The sequence below is a fragment of the Limanda limanda genome, chromosome 10 (assembly GCF_963576545.1).
Source record: "Limanda limanda chromosome 10, fLimLim1.1, whole genome shotgun sequence".
In the NCBI taxonomy this organism is placed as follows: Eukaryota; Metazoa; Chordata; class Actinopteri; order Pleuronectiformes; family Pleuronectidae; genus Limanda; species Limanda limanda.
The window spans coordinates 24,479,236-24,496,467 of record NC_083645.1 but is presented as its reverse complement, the minus strand read 5'-3'; the positions used below and the strand labels follow the sequence as shown (position 1 = coordinate 24,496,467).

At 40.5% G+C, this 17,232-nt stretch overlaps 1 protein-coding gene across 1 annotated transcript in view; it reads left to right on the top strand.

Moving 5' to 3' along the window:
• The first annotated feature begins 529 nt into the window (after positions 1 to 529).
• Positions 530 to 17,232, top strand: part of anxa5a (annexin A5a) — a 22,550-nt gene continuing 5,847 nt past the window's right edge. The window contains exons 1-5 of the mRNA XM_061079211.1: positions 530 to 754; positions 7,391 to 7,475; positions 9,456 to 9,550; positions 11,836 to 11,949; positions 16,244 to 16,334. Of these exons, the coding sequence (XP_060935194.1) occupies positions 530 to 754; positions 7,391 to 7,475; positions 9,456 to 9,550; positions 11,836 to 11,949; positions 16,244 to 16,334 (610 nt within the window). The remainder of the gene's footprint in view (positions 755 to 7,390; positions 7,476 to 9,455; positions 9,551 to 11,835; positions 11,950 to 16,243; positions 16,335 to 17,232) is intronic.

The window sequence follows — 17,232 nt, the reverse complement described above, 5'->3', positions numbered from 1 at the left end:
TAAATATTCAGGGCAAAAGTGTTGCCTTTTTTGTAGCCTGTACATTGATCACATCACTAAATGCCAATAGAATCAATGTTCTCTGTTCATCAGTGACTTGATTTATCCCTGTTAAAGTGCACTAAGAGCAGCCAATGGCGTGGTAGGCATCACTCTGCCTCTCCCCCCACTCTCATGATAAATTGGGAGGCTGGCTCTGTTCGAGGAGTGTGACAGGAGAAGGAGGCAGAGCCCGGCTGCGCTGAGATTTCCTCCATTTCATCTGTGGAGGATGCTGCACAGCTTCAGGACCGTGCACACACTCAGCAGGTCTGCTGTATCACTGCCTGCACACACCTGGGACCAACTGGAGGATTAAACCAAGGAAGCAGATGGGATTTCTATACCATAACTAAACCAGTTGGATACCTGCTTAAAGAATGGCTCCTGTTGCTACAGCACAGCAGCTTTCTAACCCCTGAGAAGATCCAAGTGGGAGAGGAGAGCGTTTCTGGAAGTGGCAGGGGAGGGTGGGTTGCTGCCGGACCCCATGCCTGCCCCGAGAAAATTTCTGGTGGCTTCCACCTCGCTGCCCCTGGCACTTGGCTGGGGCTGGAACCTGAGCTTGTATGTGGGGATGCTCCTTGGACTCCTGCTTCTCATGATGCTTCTTCTCTGGATGCTCCTCAAGCAGCTCAGTCACTCGGTGGCAAAATCCATGATGCAGCCTGTGCGCTCTTTCAGGAAGCCTGGCGTTGAACAGAGGCTTCAGCACGTGCTGTGAGAAATTGGAAAAAAATGGCACAAACACTGCCAGGACTGAGGCTTGATGGAGTGCTTGAATGTGCCTTTGCAGAATCGTGTGAGAAAATGTATTTGAAAAATGTTTTGTTATGCACAGAAGTGCTTATATCCCCTCACAAAATAATAAAAACTCATGGTTCTTATTTATAGAAACTATCGTCTGTTCTTTTAACAGCTTTTTAAGTTCCTCTGGTGTTTTCTTGCAAGTATGAAACAGGGAGTCTTCTCTTTGTTCCCTTGAGTAATTAAAAAAACGTCATTCTTGTATGCAACAGCTATTTCTTCTCATCTCCTGTGTGAATTTGCTCAGCCGAGCTAAACTGTGTGAATTGCCGAAGCCAAGATTAAATCTGCATCTCGATTCATGCTGATTAAAGCAACACATTCAGGAGGGCAATTTGCACTCGTCTCATCTCATCGGAGAATCGGCAGGAGGGATGTTGAGGATATGCCGCTGATGAAAACAATATGAAAGAACCTGTGAATCCACTTGCTTTAAACTCCCGCGTGCACGTCAGGGGACAATATAAATTAGGCCCTTGAGGCGAAAAAGGCTAAAATCAACCACACGTTCCCACAGGATTCAAAATGGTATTATTTAGTTGAACCTGGGGACACGTTTTGTTTCGTGTGACTTGGTAAATCTAACTCGTGATGTCATTTAGTTTTATTCATCTTCAGTCATAAGTCACAGGAGGCCGGGCTGTGTGAAAGGGATCAATCGCCTCTGAGCCCCGAGGGGAGAGTGTTAATTAGACCTCGACAGTCGATTTCCTTATGAGTCCTTCTGGCCTCCTTGATGCCTCCATGTTTACAGTGCTCACACTCTTTATTAAAGGCCATCATCACTGAAATGTCTCTGCAGGGACGAAACCTTTTGCTCTTATTCAAACAACAGTCTCCACCATTTTGCATTTGATACTTTCTGTTGTTTTCAGATAGGAGCTAGATGAAAAGATTGATAATAGACTCTCTGCATTCATTAAGAACCTGGCAGCATAAAAACAGAAAACATGAGCAAACAGGTAGCAGGGCTGTGGCCGAAGGAAAGAAACTAGCAGGACCTTTAACGTTTGTTTACTGAAACATAATATTTATTTTGCTCATCAATGCTAAAAACAGAAATATTAAAACAAGGTCTTTGAACATTTTGTGACCTGTGGACTGAGACAAGTTAACTGTTTATCCCACTTTCCAGTCTCTGCAAAGCTAAGCTAACAAACCACAGACTTCATATGTAGCCTTCGCAACGATTGTGTTGGGATAACACAATCATGGCTTCAGCGGAATATGAAGCGTTGCCAGATTAAAATTATCGTATTTTAAGAGAACATTTATTCATAAGTGATCAGAGTAGGGATGAGATGCTCAATACCGACGTTTCAAAGCTGTGCACAAGGCTCTTATTTTGAAACATGAGACAGGAAGGACTTGTGTTGAGTTTGATCATCATGTTCAACATCACGTGATCCATATTTTACTATCCAGATTACTACTGATAATACTAAGTGTCATAAAATGCGTTATTTATCGTACTGTGTACTGTAATTAGCGTATACGTACGATAAGTACGAATTATCGTATTGGTACGATAATTACAGAACATCTTGCGACACTGTACGTAAGTGTTAAGATGAGGTCTTTTGAATTGTGTGACCTTTGGACTGAAACACACTTCAGTTCCTTGTATTTTTTGCTGGTAATGTGAGCATCATACAAACGATATGTTATAAAATGAAACTCTGCTGGCCAATATCAGCTGTGTAGAATCTTGAAGTTGCATTAGCATGCAGTGGGACCATCAAAGTTCCTTGTCATCAGTCTGAAGCTACATGTGTCGACTACATGCATCAGAGTCATGGACCTTTATCCACTTGTTATTCATGCTAAATATTGTGTCTCAACCGTCGGTGGAGAGGAAGCTCACGGAGCCGATCGGCGGTGGCCGGGGATCCACCTGTGATAAATGATAGAGTTTATTTTCTGTCAGTCAGCACCTGACAAATCGAGCTGTCTACAGCTTCGAATACCAGGAGGTCCCTCGACGCTCTGCTCATGAATGAAAATTTCACCCAGATCCAGTTTTGAAACTGACAACTGCTGGTTGAAAGCAGGAAGTGAATCTAACAGTCAGCAGTTTGCAGGCTGGCAGACTTTGCCTTTATAACCTATAAACTCTTGATACCGTTGCTTTTGACAACTGAACAAACTTCAACCTGAAACTAAATATTTATTCCTCATTATTCACTTTCACTGTTCTATTAATTTATAAAGCAGCAAAAGCAAATTTTCCATGAACTGAATATCTTAAGGGTTCTGAAATCGCACACTGCATCATCTCTAGTATTCAAGTATTCCATTACCTGGGGCCCAGAGCTGAGAGAGGGACCCCCCCCCCCCCCCGAAAGGAGGAAGTCAGAGAAGCTGGAGCAAACCCAAGTTAATACTATAATGTAAACTGCATACAGAAAGACCCCAGCCAGGATTTGAACCAGGAACCTCCACACATATGTCATATCAAGTACCCTATGTGGAAGGAACTGAACATATTAGTATTCAAAGAAGCAGTAACATAGAGAAATAAGAAAATCCAGTTTGAGTAGAGATAGGTTCATGATATTGAAAATCCAAACCATTACATGGTTCATTAAACAAGGTCAGGCTCGATGCTGATGAACTAACAAGCTTCTCACCCATGTGGGTAAACTTCTCAGTTTAATCTAACGAGTTTATCAGCTGCTCCTACTTGTTGATTAAAGGAAATTGGCTCCACCAGCCGTCAACTGCAGATGAATCCGTAAGCGAGCATCCGTAAGCAGATCCCCTCAGTGTTCACACTCCCCTCCCCGCCCCCCCCCCCTCCTCTCACAAGTCCTCACTTTAATTAAGGTTTGCAGTGATGAGAGACGGCACTGATGATATGTGAGCTGCACATCACGGCTCCTGTTCGCCTCCTGTTTGTCTTAACACACGTTTCTACGACACCTCGGAAAACACAACGAGCAAAGAGGGACAGACACCTCATTAAGAATTACACTTTACATGAAGTCAACACGATGATTCACTACGATCACAATGTTGAACTATGATCTGATTTTGATCAAGACATTGATGATGATGAAGCTCAAAATTAACATATAGAACATTTTCTAAAGCTACTTGCAGTTAAATATTTTATGTATTTAACACTTTATAAGTAAAATATGATATTTGAGCTTTAAAAATATTTTATGATTATATTATTACACTGCAGCCTACATTTTAACCCCTTAATACTTTATTCTAAACCAACCAACAGTTTATAACAACAACAAATACATAGTTAGGCACAAATGAATTAGTACTGAAATATATGTGAATACTATTTACAGCATTGTCTGGTGTTAATACTGAGCTTTATTGGTGTGTTATTAAAATATCAAAATACTTATTCCACAACTCAAAAAATGATTTTAAATGTAATATACAAAATATATTATAATAAGCATTAGGAAATTAACATGTTGTTTTGTAGTTATACACCACAGATAAGAAAATGTGAACTGCGTGTCTCCATGAGTTATACATTCCATCGGTACAGTTTTTATTGAAGATGATAATTTGTAATATCAATGTTTATTTTGGGGATAATTGCTATTAACACATTTTAACTGTAAAAACATCTTTAAAAACAACACCTTGGTGACACCTCCACATTTAACCCCCCTCAGGTTTCTGAGGGTGACCTACATGCAACTGGATACAGGGAGTCCCTATCTCCGGTTTGACTGACAGGAGGTGAAAGAAAACACTGCTGATGAGGAAGTGTGTTGCTGTGTGTCAGCTCCTCCCCGGCCACACTGCTGTCAGAAGGAGTTAGAGTTAGAGGACTCACCTGGGGAGAGAAGGAACACACACACACACACCTGGTGGTAAGAACAAAAACATGAGCTGTTCTGTTTTTTAAAATCATTAACTCCAGTGGAATTTTCTAATAGAATCTGTTTTTAATCTATTTCAGTTGACGACGCTTGTCTTCCACCAGCAAACAGGATGGTGAGTCCTTTTATTTTTCTCTCCACTGTTCTGTCATATTTAAAAAATGAGAGTTATGTTGTGTTTGAAATGATGACAAATGTGTTTTCAGCCAGAGCCACAGCTCTACCCTACGTGGTGTGTTTGTGTAATGGAGTGTGTGACAGGTCACTGGCTCTTCAAGCCCCAGTGCTCTGCCTGATCAGACTGAAACAACGCACATTAGAAAAAAGCTGTCAGCAGAAGCACACAACCCGAAACCTTTATTTCCCATTAGTGTAATTGAATTGTCATCACACCGAATTCTGCTTTTTCGGTGAATCCTCCTCTGAGTCTGCAGTAAAAAACTCAGTACCCTTGACTCCTGGATGATCGTTTATTCAGAGAAAGGAGTTTGTGGGAAGTTGCACTCTCCATTAAAACACATGAGCCGTGCAGTACGCTCACCGAGGCAGGAGAAGAGAAGGAGAAGGCTCCATTTGATATCCTTGATTTGATTCTATCCTCTGAGGCTTATTGAGAGACCTCCGACTGTCTGATGAGGAGAAGTTAATTCAAGGAGCAAAGCGATGGCAGGAGCTCGGCTTCAGTTGAGGACGTGGGTCTAATTTGTGTCGTATTGAATTACCCTGTGCACAGAGACTACAGGTGCAAGAATCTATTGTGTCCCAACCGGGTTACAATTTCATTTAAGCATGATTAGAAGACTAAGCTCCCTGATGGCCCTTTGACTGCCTGTTGTTTCATTCAGGTTAGTGCAGGTCAGAGTGGGTCCCGACTGACTCATGCACCAAGAATAAGACAAAACCAACAACAACAGCATTTTAAGATCCATAATAACAATAAAAAACACACATGTCTATAAACTATTCTGAATTAATAGCCGGAGCACTGACACTGTTCTTCTCAGTAGACCCATCTCATATTTGTTGATTGGTGATAGTAAATAGAAAGAACATAATCCCGACCATCAGGAAAAATCTATGTTACGAGTTTTGACCATTTCAATGCTGCTGAAAATGTTGCATCTCCAAAAATATGTTTTTATGATCCATTGATTACATTGTTCTGCAAATAGCAGCATGTTTACAGCAACACTAGAATTTCTGTGATGATAGACTCATGAGACAGTGACCTTAATCAGCAGTTTCCTATATGGATAAATGCATTACAGTATCAGAGTCATACTTTACAATAATACACATATTATTATATTATTGGCTCATTGCAGAAGTGCATCAGATTCACTGAGATTCATCCTCTGGGGACCATGAATGTCTGTATATGATTTGAATCCATCCAGTTATTGCAAAGATATTTTGTTTTGGATGAAAGTGACGGACCAACTGCATAGAACCAGAATAATAAACATCGTGACTTCATTTTGTGTTGGATGCAAAATGTCGTTATGAAAGAACTGAAGCTCAACTTAATGATTCACATCCGAGTGGTGAATGAAGGGGTTTAAAAATATCCACTGATTGATTTCACTGCAGAAACAACTGTCGCGTTTGCCTCTGAAGAGAAACGATGATGTCAAATTGAGGTTTTTATGATGCATGCGTACAGGATCGAGGCTGTGACACTTCAAGGTAAACATCCTCGCTCTGCAGGAAGAGGATGTTCTCTTGAATACATCTTAACACACACACACACACACACACACACACAGAATCAATCTGAAAACAAATGACCAACAAAAGGAGTAATAGACAGAATCTTTGAGGGAGGCAGGAGAGACAATATTCTTTCACTTCTCCCACCTGCGTGGAGTCTGAAACAAGGTTGCAGCTTTGAGGCAGATGTTTTATTGCTTTTGCTTCAAATGAAATTTTCCCTGGAGAACAATCAGCGCAACAACTACTGAGGCATTTTTTTTAAATTATCTGCATCACAAGAAGCCGGAGCCAGACTCTGTGTAACACGTCCTCACCTCAGAGTCTAGAGGGGCGACATTTCAAACCCAGGTGGATTTCAATGGCCCTCAGCAAATATTCTACAGAGAAGCGACAGATGATTTTCAGTGTCTTTAATCTTTTATGCCCCAGACAGCAAAACAATTTCGGCTTTAAAAACTGAAGTTTGGTTCTTATTAGTGCTCAGAATAGCTTGAAATGGAACAACAAATTGAAAATAAATTTTAATTATTAAACTGGGCCTGGTTTACTGCTTTTAAACTGAGAAGTAACATGCAAATAATGAACAGTGAAAGACATGAATGGGATATTCATTTCAATATTAACATATAATATAAGCTAATGTAATATAAGCACCAATATATGAAGTATGTGATAATTAACTTACTTCATATATATACACAATATATTCAAAGTGTAGCTATGACTCCTGTATTGAAGAGAACATTTGAAACACTTTTAAAATACATTTTTGAGGTTTAGAGATTAAATTATACAATATTTAATCAAACGTACAACAAAAGTGTATAATATTATGTTATATTGACTAATATATAAGCCAGCCAACATGTGAAACCTAATTCTTGTGATATAAACACCCATATACAAGAATTGTATATAAAACACAACCTAACGTGGTATTATTATTGATATGTCGATTGTTTATCTTCCCACAGGAGCACAGAGGCAGCGTACGGCCGTTCGCCAACTTCAACGCCCAAAGCGACGCTGACTTCCTCCGCAGAGCGATGAAGGGAGTGGGTCAGTTTACTTTTCCCACTCTAATGTGCTTTATAACACAATATTTCACTAGAGAGGGTTTCGTATATTTCCAAAACCTAAACCCTGTGCACAGTGGAGCGCTTTAGTTCTCGTGGATGTGACTCTGTTTTGAGAGCAGGTGGCTGAGAGATGCTAGAAATCGTTTCACCTTCTGGAGGAATCGTTTTAATTTATCATCTTAAATTGTGGGAGTAGTTTGTTATTCGGTCCCTCAACAACATCATCGCTGTATCTACAGGGGACATAATGTGTCATTATGTATAAAATATAATATGTTTACTGTGCAGATTGGTTTGCTTCATCTGAACCAACAGTAAAACTGAAAACTCAGGCCTGTGTCTCTCATAACGAGTGACATCCTCTGGAATATGGGGAGTAATTGTCCTTTCTCGTGTGTTTGGTCCAATTAGAGGAGAACTGAGGTTGTAAAGTCAGACTTTATATTAAAACTCCCAAACTTATGAGACAGTTATTTCCACTAAATGTTTGGCAGAAAGCACAGTAATGAGCACTTACTGGGACACAAGCAAACACAAACATAAAGAAACCTTCTCTAATGTGATGCCAGCAGCAGAGAACAAGCTGAAACGGGTTTAATTGTTAAATAAACTTGTGACATTTCTGACAGTATCTGAAGTGATGCAAAACAAAGGAAACCCTATTTAAAGGGGAGTTAAAAATATGTGTTTCGGGTTTATGTCTCCAACCCAGACTAATTACTCCAACTTAAATTTCATCCACGTTTTCAATCTGCTATCATTTTACATAGTTATTAATTCCAAAAAGATTTTAATTACACTGTGGTTGTCAGTCACCATGTTCAGTCAGCCAGCATCACAAGAATCCATCCATTTCACCTCAGGGTCCTGATGCAGAAGGCTTCAGCAAAAACCACAGAAAAACAAATCCACATTTGTGATTTTCTGTCCAGTACCTGCAGCAACTCAGCTTTCTATTCACATTCACATGTTTCAAGTCGATCTTAAAAGGAAGCTCCTGTGTCCACTAACAGTTTCTGATGGTTGTAATTACTCCTCCTGTTCACACTTTCCATTAAGTTTTAATTTAGGTTTCAAGCTCCCACTGGCATCTTACACTCAAGCATACATGTACAGTTTAACATGCAAGTAGGGGAGCACGCTTAAAAAACAATCTAAATCTTAACTTCTGTTAATTAATTAATACTTTAAATACCTTTACAATATAAGCATATTTTGACCATACAGTCCATGCTTGTGACGTGCAGTTTTTGATTTGGGCAGAAAGCTGTTTAGCTTGATTTTTTTTAATTTTTATTGTTGTTCAATTTTGGAAACTGCAATCAAAAAATAATTTTGCAGCTATTAACGTGAACCAATGGGTCCGATGACAACCACTGAATAAACCAGTTCTACACCCGTGTTACGACTGATGCTTCCCCTGCTTCATGTAACCGCTGCAACCATCAGCACCGTTCCCCCCCCTTTAATCTCCATCTCCTACTTTCTGACTTTTTTAGTATTATTATTCAATATCAACTTGGTAATTTTATGTGTAATTAAAAAAAACAATGCGAGGAGAATAATGAAGTCCCAAGCAAGCTCAGGTAAACAAAGCCTTTTTTCGCCATAATTAGCCTTCCTCGTTAATTGCATTTTGAAATTTACCCCCTTGCTGCTCTTGTTTGTCTATTTGAGCCGGGGGGGTTCTTAGGTGCAGGTGCCTTTCAGAAACGATTGATTATGGGATCATCGGCCCTGTGAATCCTGATCCCCGGCCTCAAGGGGTCAGCTCCTCTCATGGGAGAATATCGCCTGCTGGATTATCGAAAGGAAAAGTTCCTCATTGGCCCTTTTATTTGAGACAAATGAAAGAATTCTGAGCAAAAAGAAGGTTTTTGTGATGATTCCAAAGCCAAAGCTGCAAGGAGCAGTTTCCCACCTGTTGCAGAATTTGAGCGTTATTTGCTTTCTGGTCCAGGTACGGACGAAGACGCCATCCTCATGCTCCTGGCGGCGCGCAGCAACGATCAACGCCAGCAAATTAAGGCAGCGTTCAAAAAGACCTGCGGAAAGGTAAGGACGAGCTGCCGAGACCGAAACACAGAGCTGATGACAAGCAGCCGTCACACTGATGGATGGTTTCTGGTCATATCGGCACCTGAGTCCTCTTCACTCTCCAACATGAGCCTTACAGACACCTGGTATAAGATCATCACTTACAACACAGAGATCAGTAAAGATCATCAGTTTCTCTTCTAGTTCCTCATAATTTTCTGTTTCTTAAAGGCTGATGATCTTCTTCTCTTTCTCTGAATGATCCATTAGTCTGGCTCTCACTACCTCCCACTTTCCAAACCCCTCGGACGATCAATCCCAAGACTATTAGTTCCAACTGAGAGATTAAAGTCCACATATATATATTTATTTCGGGAAGTTTGACACCATGTTTGGTCGAGACCTTCCAAAGTTGTTATTCTAGTCTGAACCAAACTAGCAGGTGTGAGACAGAATTAAACAGTTGAGGAAGAAACATTGATTGTTTGCAGTCTTCACCTCCGATGACGTAGTGTTTTAACGACAACAACATTTATTTGCATTCGAACTGGTGTGGAGAACTTCACCTGATGCTGGTACCATGATGGAAATGATAAGGTTTCATTCATCTTCTCCATTCAAACGGAAATACCACCACCTGCTGAAATGACCACACACCGACTCGTAGATGATGACGACAGGATGTGTGTATGTCACAATGTGAAACCATAACAACAAGATGAAATGTGAACAAGACATTAATCTTTGTTCAGACTCTCAGGTTTGAAAATCCCTAAATCAGCTGAGACGGCTGGGCCTTGTATTGTTTGGCAAACATTTCTCAAAAAAGGAGTAAATTATGTTTAAAACCCCAAAGAAAAGAAAGTCCCAGTGTAGCTTTGACTTCTGTTTCAAAGAGAAACTTTTCCTCTTTATCTTGCGGGTTTCATTTAAATCAATGTTTCAGGCCCAGAGATATAAAATGATACAACATTTTCAATTTAAAGGTTAAAGAAAAGAACAACAAATATTTTTCTTCTTCTCTTTCTCATTTATCAACTCGCAGCCGCTCTGATTCATCATGTGACCCTTCGGAGGGGCCGAATGGGAATTACTGAACTGAACTAACTTTATAAAGTAGCTTAATAGCTCAAACCTCGAGTAGCTATACAGAAGACTTAATCACTGACACATCAATATTTAAAATCTAATAATTTCCTATCTAATAATACATCACCCACAGGTTCCATTTGCTTCAGAACGAACAGAAGAAATTTATGATAAAAACTTTGGATCGAAAGCAGCAACCTAATTTGCTATTTGTGACGTTTATTGAAAAGCATTCTGGCAAATATAATCTGTAGCTGAAGTGCAGAGAGACGCTGCAGCTTGTGAGATAACAACCACATCAGAAAGTCTAATACCATTCAGTGGAATATCTCTGAATATCACCACGTTTTATCAAAACACCCGAGCCGCACACTGAGCCCAATTTGCTTTTATCACTTCTGCAGCGCGCTTTTTATTATGTGTCATAAAATCTAATGAGTGCAAGAGAAACGACTCATTTGCAGAAACGGCTGAAACCAGAGCTGGAGCCAGAAAGTTAGACATCCATCGGTGTGACCGTGTCTGAGAAACTCATCCCCTTGTTTCTCATTCTCTATTTGACTGTCTTTTTTATCAGATGTTAAAAAATGAAAGTGTTTTATGTGGGAATAAGATGGTTTTCGGCTAAAGAGATGATTGCTGGACTCGAGGAGCTGTGAGTGTTTAGTACACACACGCAAACAAACACACACACTTCCTCAATAACAAAGAAATGCTCCATCACTCTCTTCATCGATGCATTTCCTGTGGCACTCGTCTAAATACGTGATCCATTACACACAAAAATCAATTCAGACGAAGCTGCCTGTGCTGTTTGATTAGTTGTTAGTTTAAGGAAATATTTCACTGCCCCTGCAGGTTATCTGCTCACAGGATTATCCTCAACATGTCAGTGAAAAGACATATGACAGGAAGCTGAAAGTTCTTCTGGCATAAAAATGTCTTTAAAATAAATAAATAGGCTACAGGAATAAATAAAGAGCAACTTTGCATTCAGCTGTCGACCGTTGTTCCTGTCGATTTGCTTATGTGATGGTGTTATGTCCATTTCTCATGAAATGAAAGGCCTCAGGTCCGAAGTGACTCAGCAACACAGCAGTCTCATGGTTTCTTAGGTGTCGCAGAATGTTAATGATGCAAAGTTTAGCTCAGTACAAACACAATCAGTATTCGTATTTTGTTCCACTTTGTCATTTGTCCCCGTTTGACTGCAGGACCTGGTCAGTGACCTGAAGTCGGAGCTCGGGGGTCTGTTGGAGGATCTGATCGTGGCCATGATGACCCCGCCCGTCTCCTATGATGCCTCTCAGCTGCACAAGGCCATCAAGGTACCAGATGGAAGGCTCTTCAGACGGCAGGTGTCGTTTTGCAAATGAGTAGCAGCCCTCAGACGATCGAGTTTAGTCTCTCCTCTTGCACAGATGTGGGAGTTGAGCGATGGAGCCCATCTGGTAGTCGACCATTTTAACCTGTCATGGCTGGAAAAACCCGTGTGAAGGCCGCCATCTGTTTGAGCCTCGACGATAAACCTGCAGCTTCAATACTAACATCCACATTATAAATGGAACTGAGCCATTAGTGATGCAATTCCTTAAACATTTGATTGACAGATTTATAATTTTGATAAAAATGAGATCCAAGAAGAAGCTGTTGCCTTTGCTCTACTTTATCTCTTTGGGCTTCCTTCTGTTTTTAGTTTGTTCCATGACCTTTTCGCTAACACGGAGGAGGCGGGGTTTATGACGTGTACTGCAGCCAGCCACCAGGGGGTGATCAAGAGGATTTAGCTTTGTTTTGGGGACTATCGTTCTCTCATAAACATTTTTTCATCAGTCATTCAGTCATCACTCATCAGGATTGATAATAGATGGATAAACCTGTGATAAACCCACCTTACACTGCCTGTCCAGCACTAAATGACAGACAGATAAAGTCCAGAGCTTTAAGTAAAGAGGTATTTCAATTTTCTGAATCATGGCTCCACATTAAACCCAATGTTACAAATATCTGCTGGATGTCTACATAAGAAGTCCTTTGCAAACACAACAACTTTATAAGCTCATAATTCCGTCTGTCTGAAGCTCGTCTGCTCCCACGTGACAAAAAGTAATCATACGACACACATTATAATTTCCAGACCTTATGTCATTTTGGAAGGAGAAACTGGTATCTTTATGTCGACGTATAACAGCCACAGCCTATTGTTGGATTTTGGCAGCTCGCAAATGATAAAGTTAATTGAGTTGACACAGAGAACAAAAGCAAGGACACAAAACAATGAAGTCAAAGCACAAAAGATTATTTTCATTATAATTCAACATTAGGTTAGGTTAGTTTATTGGTCTCCACCAGGGAGAAATTTGTCGTGAAGACAGGGAACATGTTGCATACATAAAAACACATACAGTACAAAAAGAACATCAAGTTAAAAGTCTGGTGGAGTAAACAGACCACTGGACAATCCTTCACATGCAGCAAGCCGACGTGAACGCATTCACATGCTTCCACACCGCTACTCTAACTGTAATCATAAATATACATTCATATCAGCATCACATAACCTCAAGCATACATTAATCCGTTCACTCACATACAGTATGTCCATAGTTTGACTCATAATACATTCATTTCCATATACACATAGCCTATGTTCGTATACATATACAGAAACATTGCAATCATTTCCTGCTGTTGAGAAGTTTGGTTGATACAGGCACAAAGGAATGTTTGTATCGATTGTGCCTGCACAAGGGAAGCCTATATCTCCTTCCAGAGTTCAGGAGAGTATATTCACTATTCAGCACATGAGAACTATCTGTTAAAATGGCATTTGCCTGTCTGATCGTCTCCTGCTCAAAAAGGTCCTGTGGATTTAGGGGGGGTGTTATTCTCATAATCTTGCCAGCAGTTTTGACAAGGCTTGAGATTTCAGCTCTAGATTTAACAGATAGGTTACCAAACCAGCTGGTGATACCATAGCGGAGTATTGACTCAATTGCTGCTCTATAAAAAATTAGCATAATATTTTTGCAAACTCCAAATACTCTGAGCCTACGTAGGAAATGGAGACGTTGGTGAATTTTGGCACAAACATTGGCCACCTGTGTGCCCCATCTCAAATCGCTGTCAACATGGACACCAAGGTACCTGAATGTTTTGACCTGCACAATGTCCTGGCCATGGACAGCCACAGGGCTCTGGTCTCCCATTGATCTAGGATCCAACAACATCTCAACAGTTTTAGTTGTATTAATGAGCAGCGAGTGGGCATCACACCAGTTGACAAACTTGTCAACCGCAAGTTGATGAACACTCAAATTAGTATGTTTGGTGAGCAGGCTAAGTATGACAGTGTCATCAGAAAATTTTACTGTGAATTGATTTGGCTCAGAACTGACACAGTCGTTGGTATACAACGTGTACAGAAAAGGTGAACTAACACACCCCTGGGGGGCACCAGTGCTGCATACAGCCAGATCAGACAAAGCTGAGTTAAACTTAACCTTCTGTGGCCTATTCGATAAAAAAGAATAGTACCACCGAATTAAGAAAGGATTGACATTTAGCTGAACTAATTTCTTCAAAAGAATGTGTGGTTGAATGAGATTAAAAGCGGAACTAAAATCAACAAAAAGAAGTCTAGCATATCCAGCTGGATTTTCTAGGTGCTTCAGAACAAGATGCATTACAGTCGCTATGGCATCACTTGTGCTGCGGTTTTTGGTGTAGGCAAATTGATATTTATCAAGCGCTGGTTGCACAGCTGTTCGAAGCTTCTCTATCATGATCTTCTCTAATGATTTAAAAACATTTGAGGTGATGGCCACCGGCCGGTAATCATTGTCCTCCTGGGGACTGATCTTTTTAGGTATGGGTAGTATAATAGATTTTTTCCATAGTCTTGGCACTGTATAAGTGTCCATGGAAAACTGGAATAGTTTCACCCAGACCGGGGACAGTTCCTCGGCAAAAGATTTCAAAATAAAAGCTGACAGGCCGTCTGGACCTGTTGCCTTTTTAATCTGAATAGTTTTAAAAGTTTTAATGACTGTTTCCAGATCAATTACAATCCTATCCACATTTAAATCACAAATCACAGATTCTAAAACATCGGCACAATCTGCACTGTTATCAACATTAAAACGCATATAAAAATTGTTCAGTTCATTTGCCCTGGTCATTTCGTTATGAGCAAACAGAGGTTTCTTTTTCGCGTCCATGTTCGTCATATGTCTAATTGAGTCCCAAAGTTTCTTAGTATTGCATTCGGCCAAGTTTTGCTCTGCCCGTTCTTTATGTTGATGGCGCGCTGCTGTTATCCTCAGATTTAGGTCCTTTTGGGCCGCTCGGACCGCCGCTTTATCCCCCAACTTGAAAGCGCCTTTTTTCCTTTTAATACAGTCCATAATGTCAGGGGTAAAATAAGATTTATTGTTGGGATACCGTTTAATTGTCTTTGTGGGTATGACAGACTCAATGCAAAAATTGATGTAATCAGTAGTTGCTTCTGTAGCACTGTCTATGTCCGTATCCTTGAGAAAGATATCCCAATCCGTACAAAGGAAGCATCCCTTCAGCTCCTCCAATTTATCATTAGTCCATACCTTCACCGACTGAGTAACCGGTTTGGTAGATTTAAAAACAGACCGATATGTGGGAAGCAGCTGAATTACGTTATGGTCTGAGTTTTTAAGTGGAGGTCTGGCTCTGGCAGTATATGCATCTTTAATATTCCCATAACATTTGTCCAGTATATTATTATTCCTGGTGCTGCACTTCACATATTGGTCAAATCCTGGCAGCGTTTTATTTAAGCTGCAATGATTGAAATCCCCAAGTATCATCATTGGGGCATCAGGCTTGCTTTCATGTCACAAACTGGGTCCCAGTGTCAGGATCTGCTCCTGAAAGAGACTTAGAACGACGTAAGACTTTATAAAACTCTCCGTCTAGACTGTTATTCAAGATGGATGCAAAAACTGAAGCCAAATGAGGTGGATCGCCCCCTGGTGGTTGATGGCACTATAGGTTATAAACTTGTGTTTTCCGGTGCATTATGTCAAAAATAAATCTACGGCAGGAGCGTTATGGTGTTAGATTTGAAACGTCATCCTCATGTGATCCAGACGCTCAGCAGAGCTCATGTGCTCCATGATGAAAATCGTCTGTCATGTGGTGTCATCTTCTCAAAGTGGCCACTCTTGCCTTTCTCTGAATCTGCTTCACTTCTATATGAGGTCGGGGGTTAAGGATATTTATCATAAGAGCCTCTCTGGAGACATGACGCCCCCTTAATGTCTTTGGACAGTTGGGACGAATGGGAACACGTTAAATTATTGTTTTCAGTTCTCGGTAAAAGCTTGGAAGTGGTGTTGGCTATAATATTTATCTTCCTATCCATCTTGTGTACGGCTCTTAGGTGTCACACACAGTCTCATAAATTTAGAGCAAAACCGCATCGTCTTAAACGTTAAACTAGAACCTTTTTTGTTCTCATTATTCTTTAAACTCATTCACCTCAAATAACAATATTCTATCAACGTGAAGCCTAACCATTTAGGACCCAGACTATTTTAACCTCCTCTTTGTTTCACATATTGACTTCTTGTGTTTGTCTCCCAGGGCGCCGGGACTGACGACGAAGTGCTGATCGAGATCCTGGCCTCCAGGACCGGCCCCCAGATAAAAGAAATCATCAAAGTGTATAAGAAAGGTGATTTCCACACAGAGAAAGACAGAAGCCTTTGTTTACTGGGACTGTTGTGTTGAAGTGTTTTGTGTTGCCCTCCAGAAAGAGACATCGAGGTGTTTTCAAACCTCACACACGTCTTTTGTCTGAGCCTTTGTGAACATCTTAGTTACAACAGTTTTCTGATTCAACACTACTTTATTCAATTTCAAACCTGGACAGTTGAGAGAAATGAACACTCGCTGACGGAAAGTGTCAGATACAATTTAAACATGATGCATACGCTGTGACGTCATGTGATTCAACATTGAAACTATTTTATTGTCATGCAATATTTTCAAAAATCATATTTTCTCCAATATTTCCAAAACAAACTGAACACACAAAATCTATCGGCTCCAGTGCCTTTGATAGGTGCCTACTTTTCCAATCTGCTGACACATAATAGGGTAAAAGTAATGGACTTTTATGGTAAATTTAACAAATGGTCACAGTCACGGTACAAAGAAACCAAATAATAATAATACAGAATTAAAGCAGTGGCAGGTGTAACATTTCTGTATATTACACATAGATTTCTGATAGCGAGAGCATTTCCCCACAACCCGCATATTACCAGAATACACACAATACACAAAGGTGCTGCACACTCTGGTTTCTGACTGCTTTATCTTTAGGAGTTCAGTCTGAGAAATGAATACGCTGCACTTCTCTTTCACGCTTACAGTAAATGTGTCCATACTGCAACGTCTCTAAAACAATGTCTTTTAAACCACACTGGAAAATGATCCGTGACAACAGAGGTCTAAAGGCAGAGAGGTCAGTTTGATCTGCAGAGAGACGACCTCTCAGCCGACTAATCGAATCTCTTCTGTCATAAATCCTCCTGCAAAACAGACGCCCCCCTCCTCCCCCCCACTGG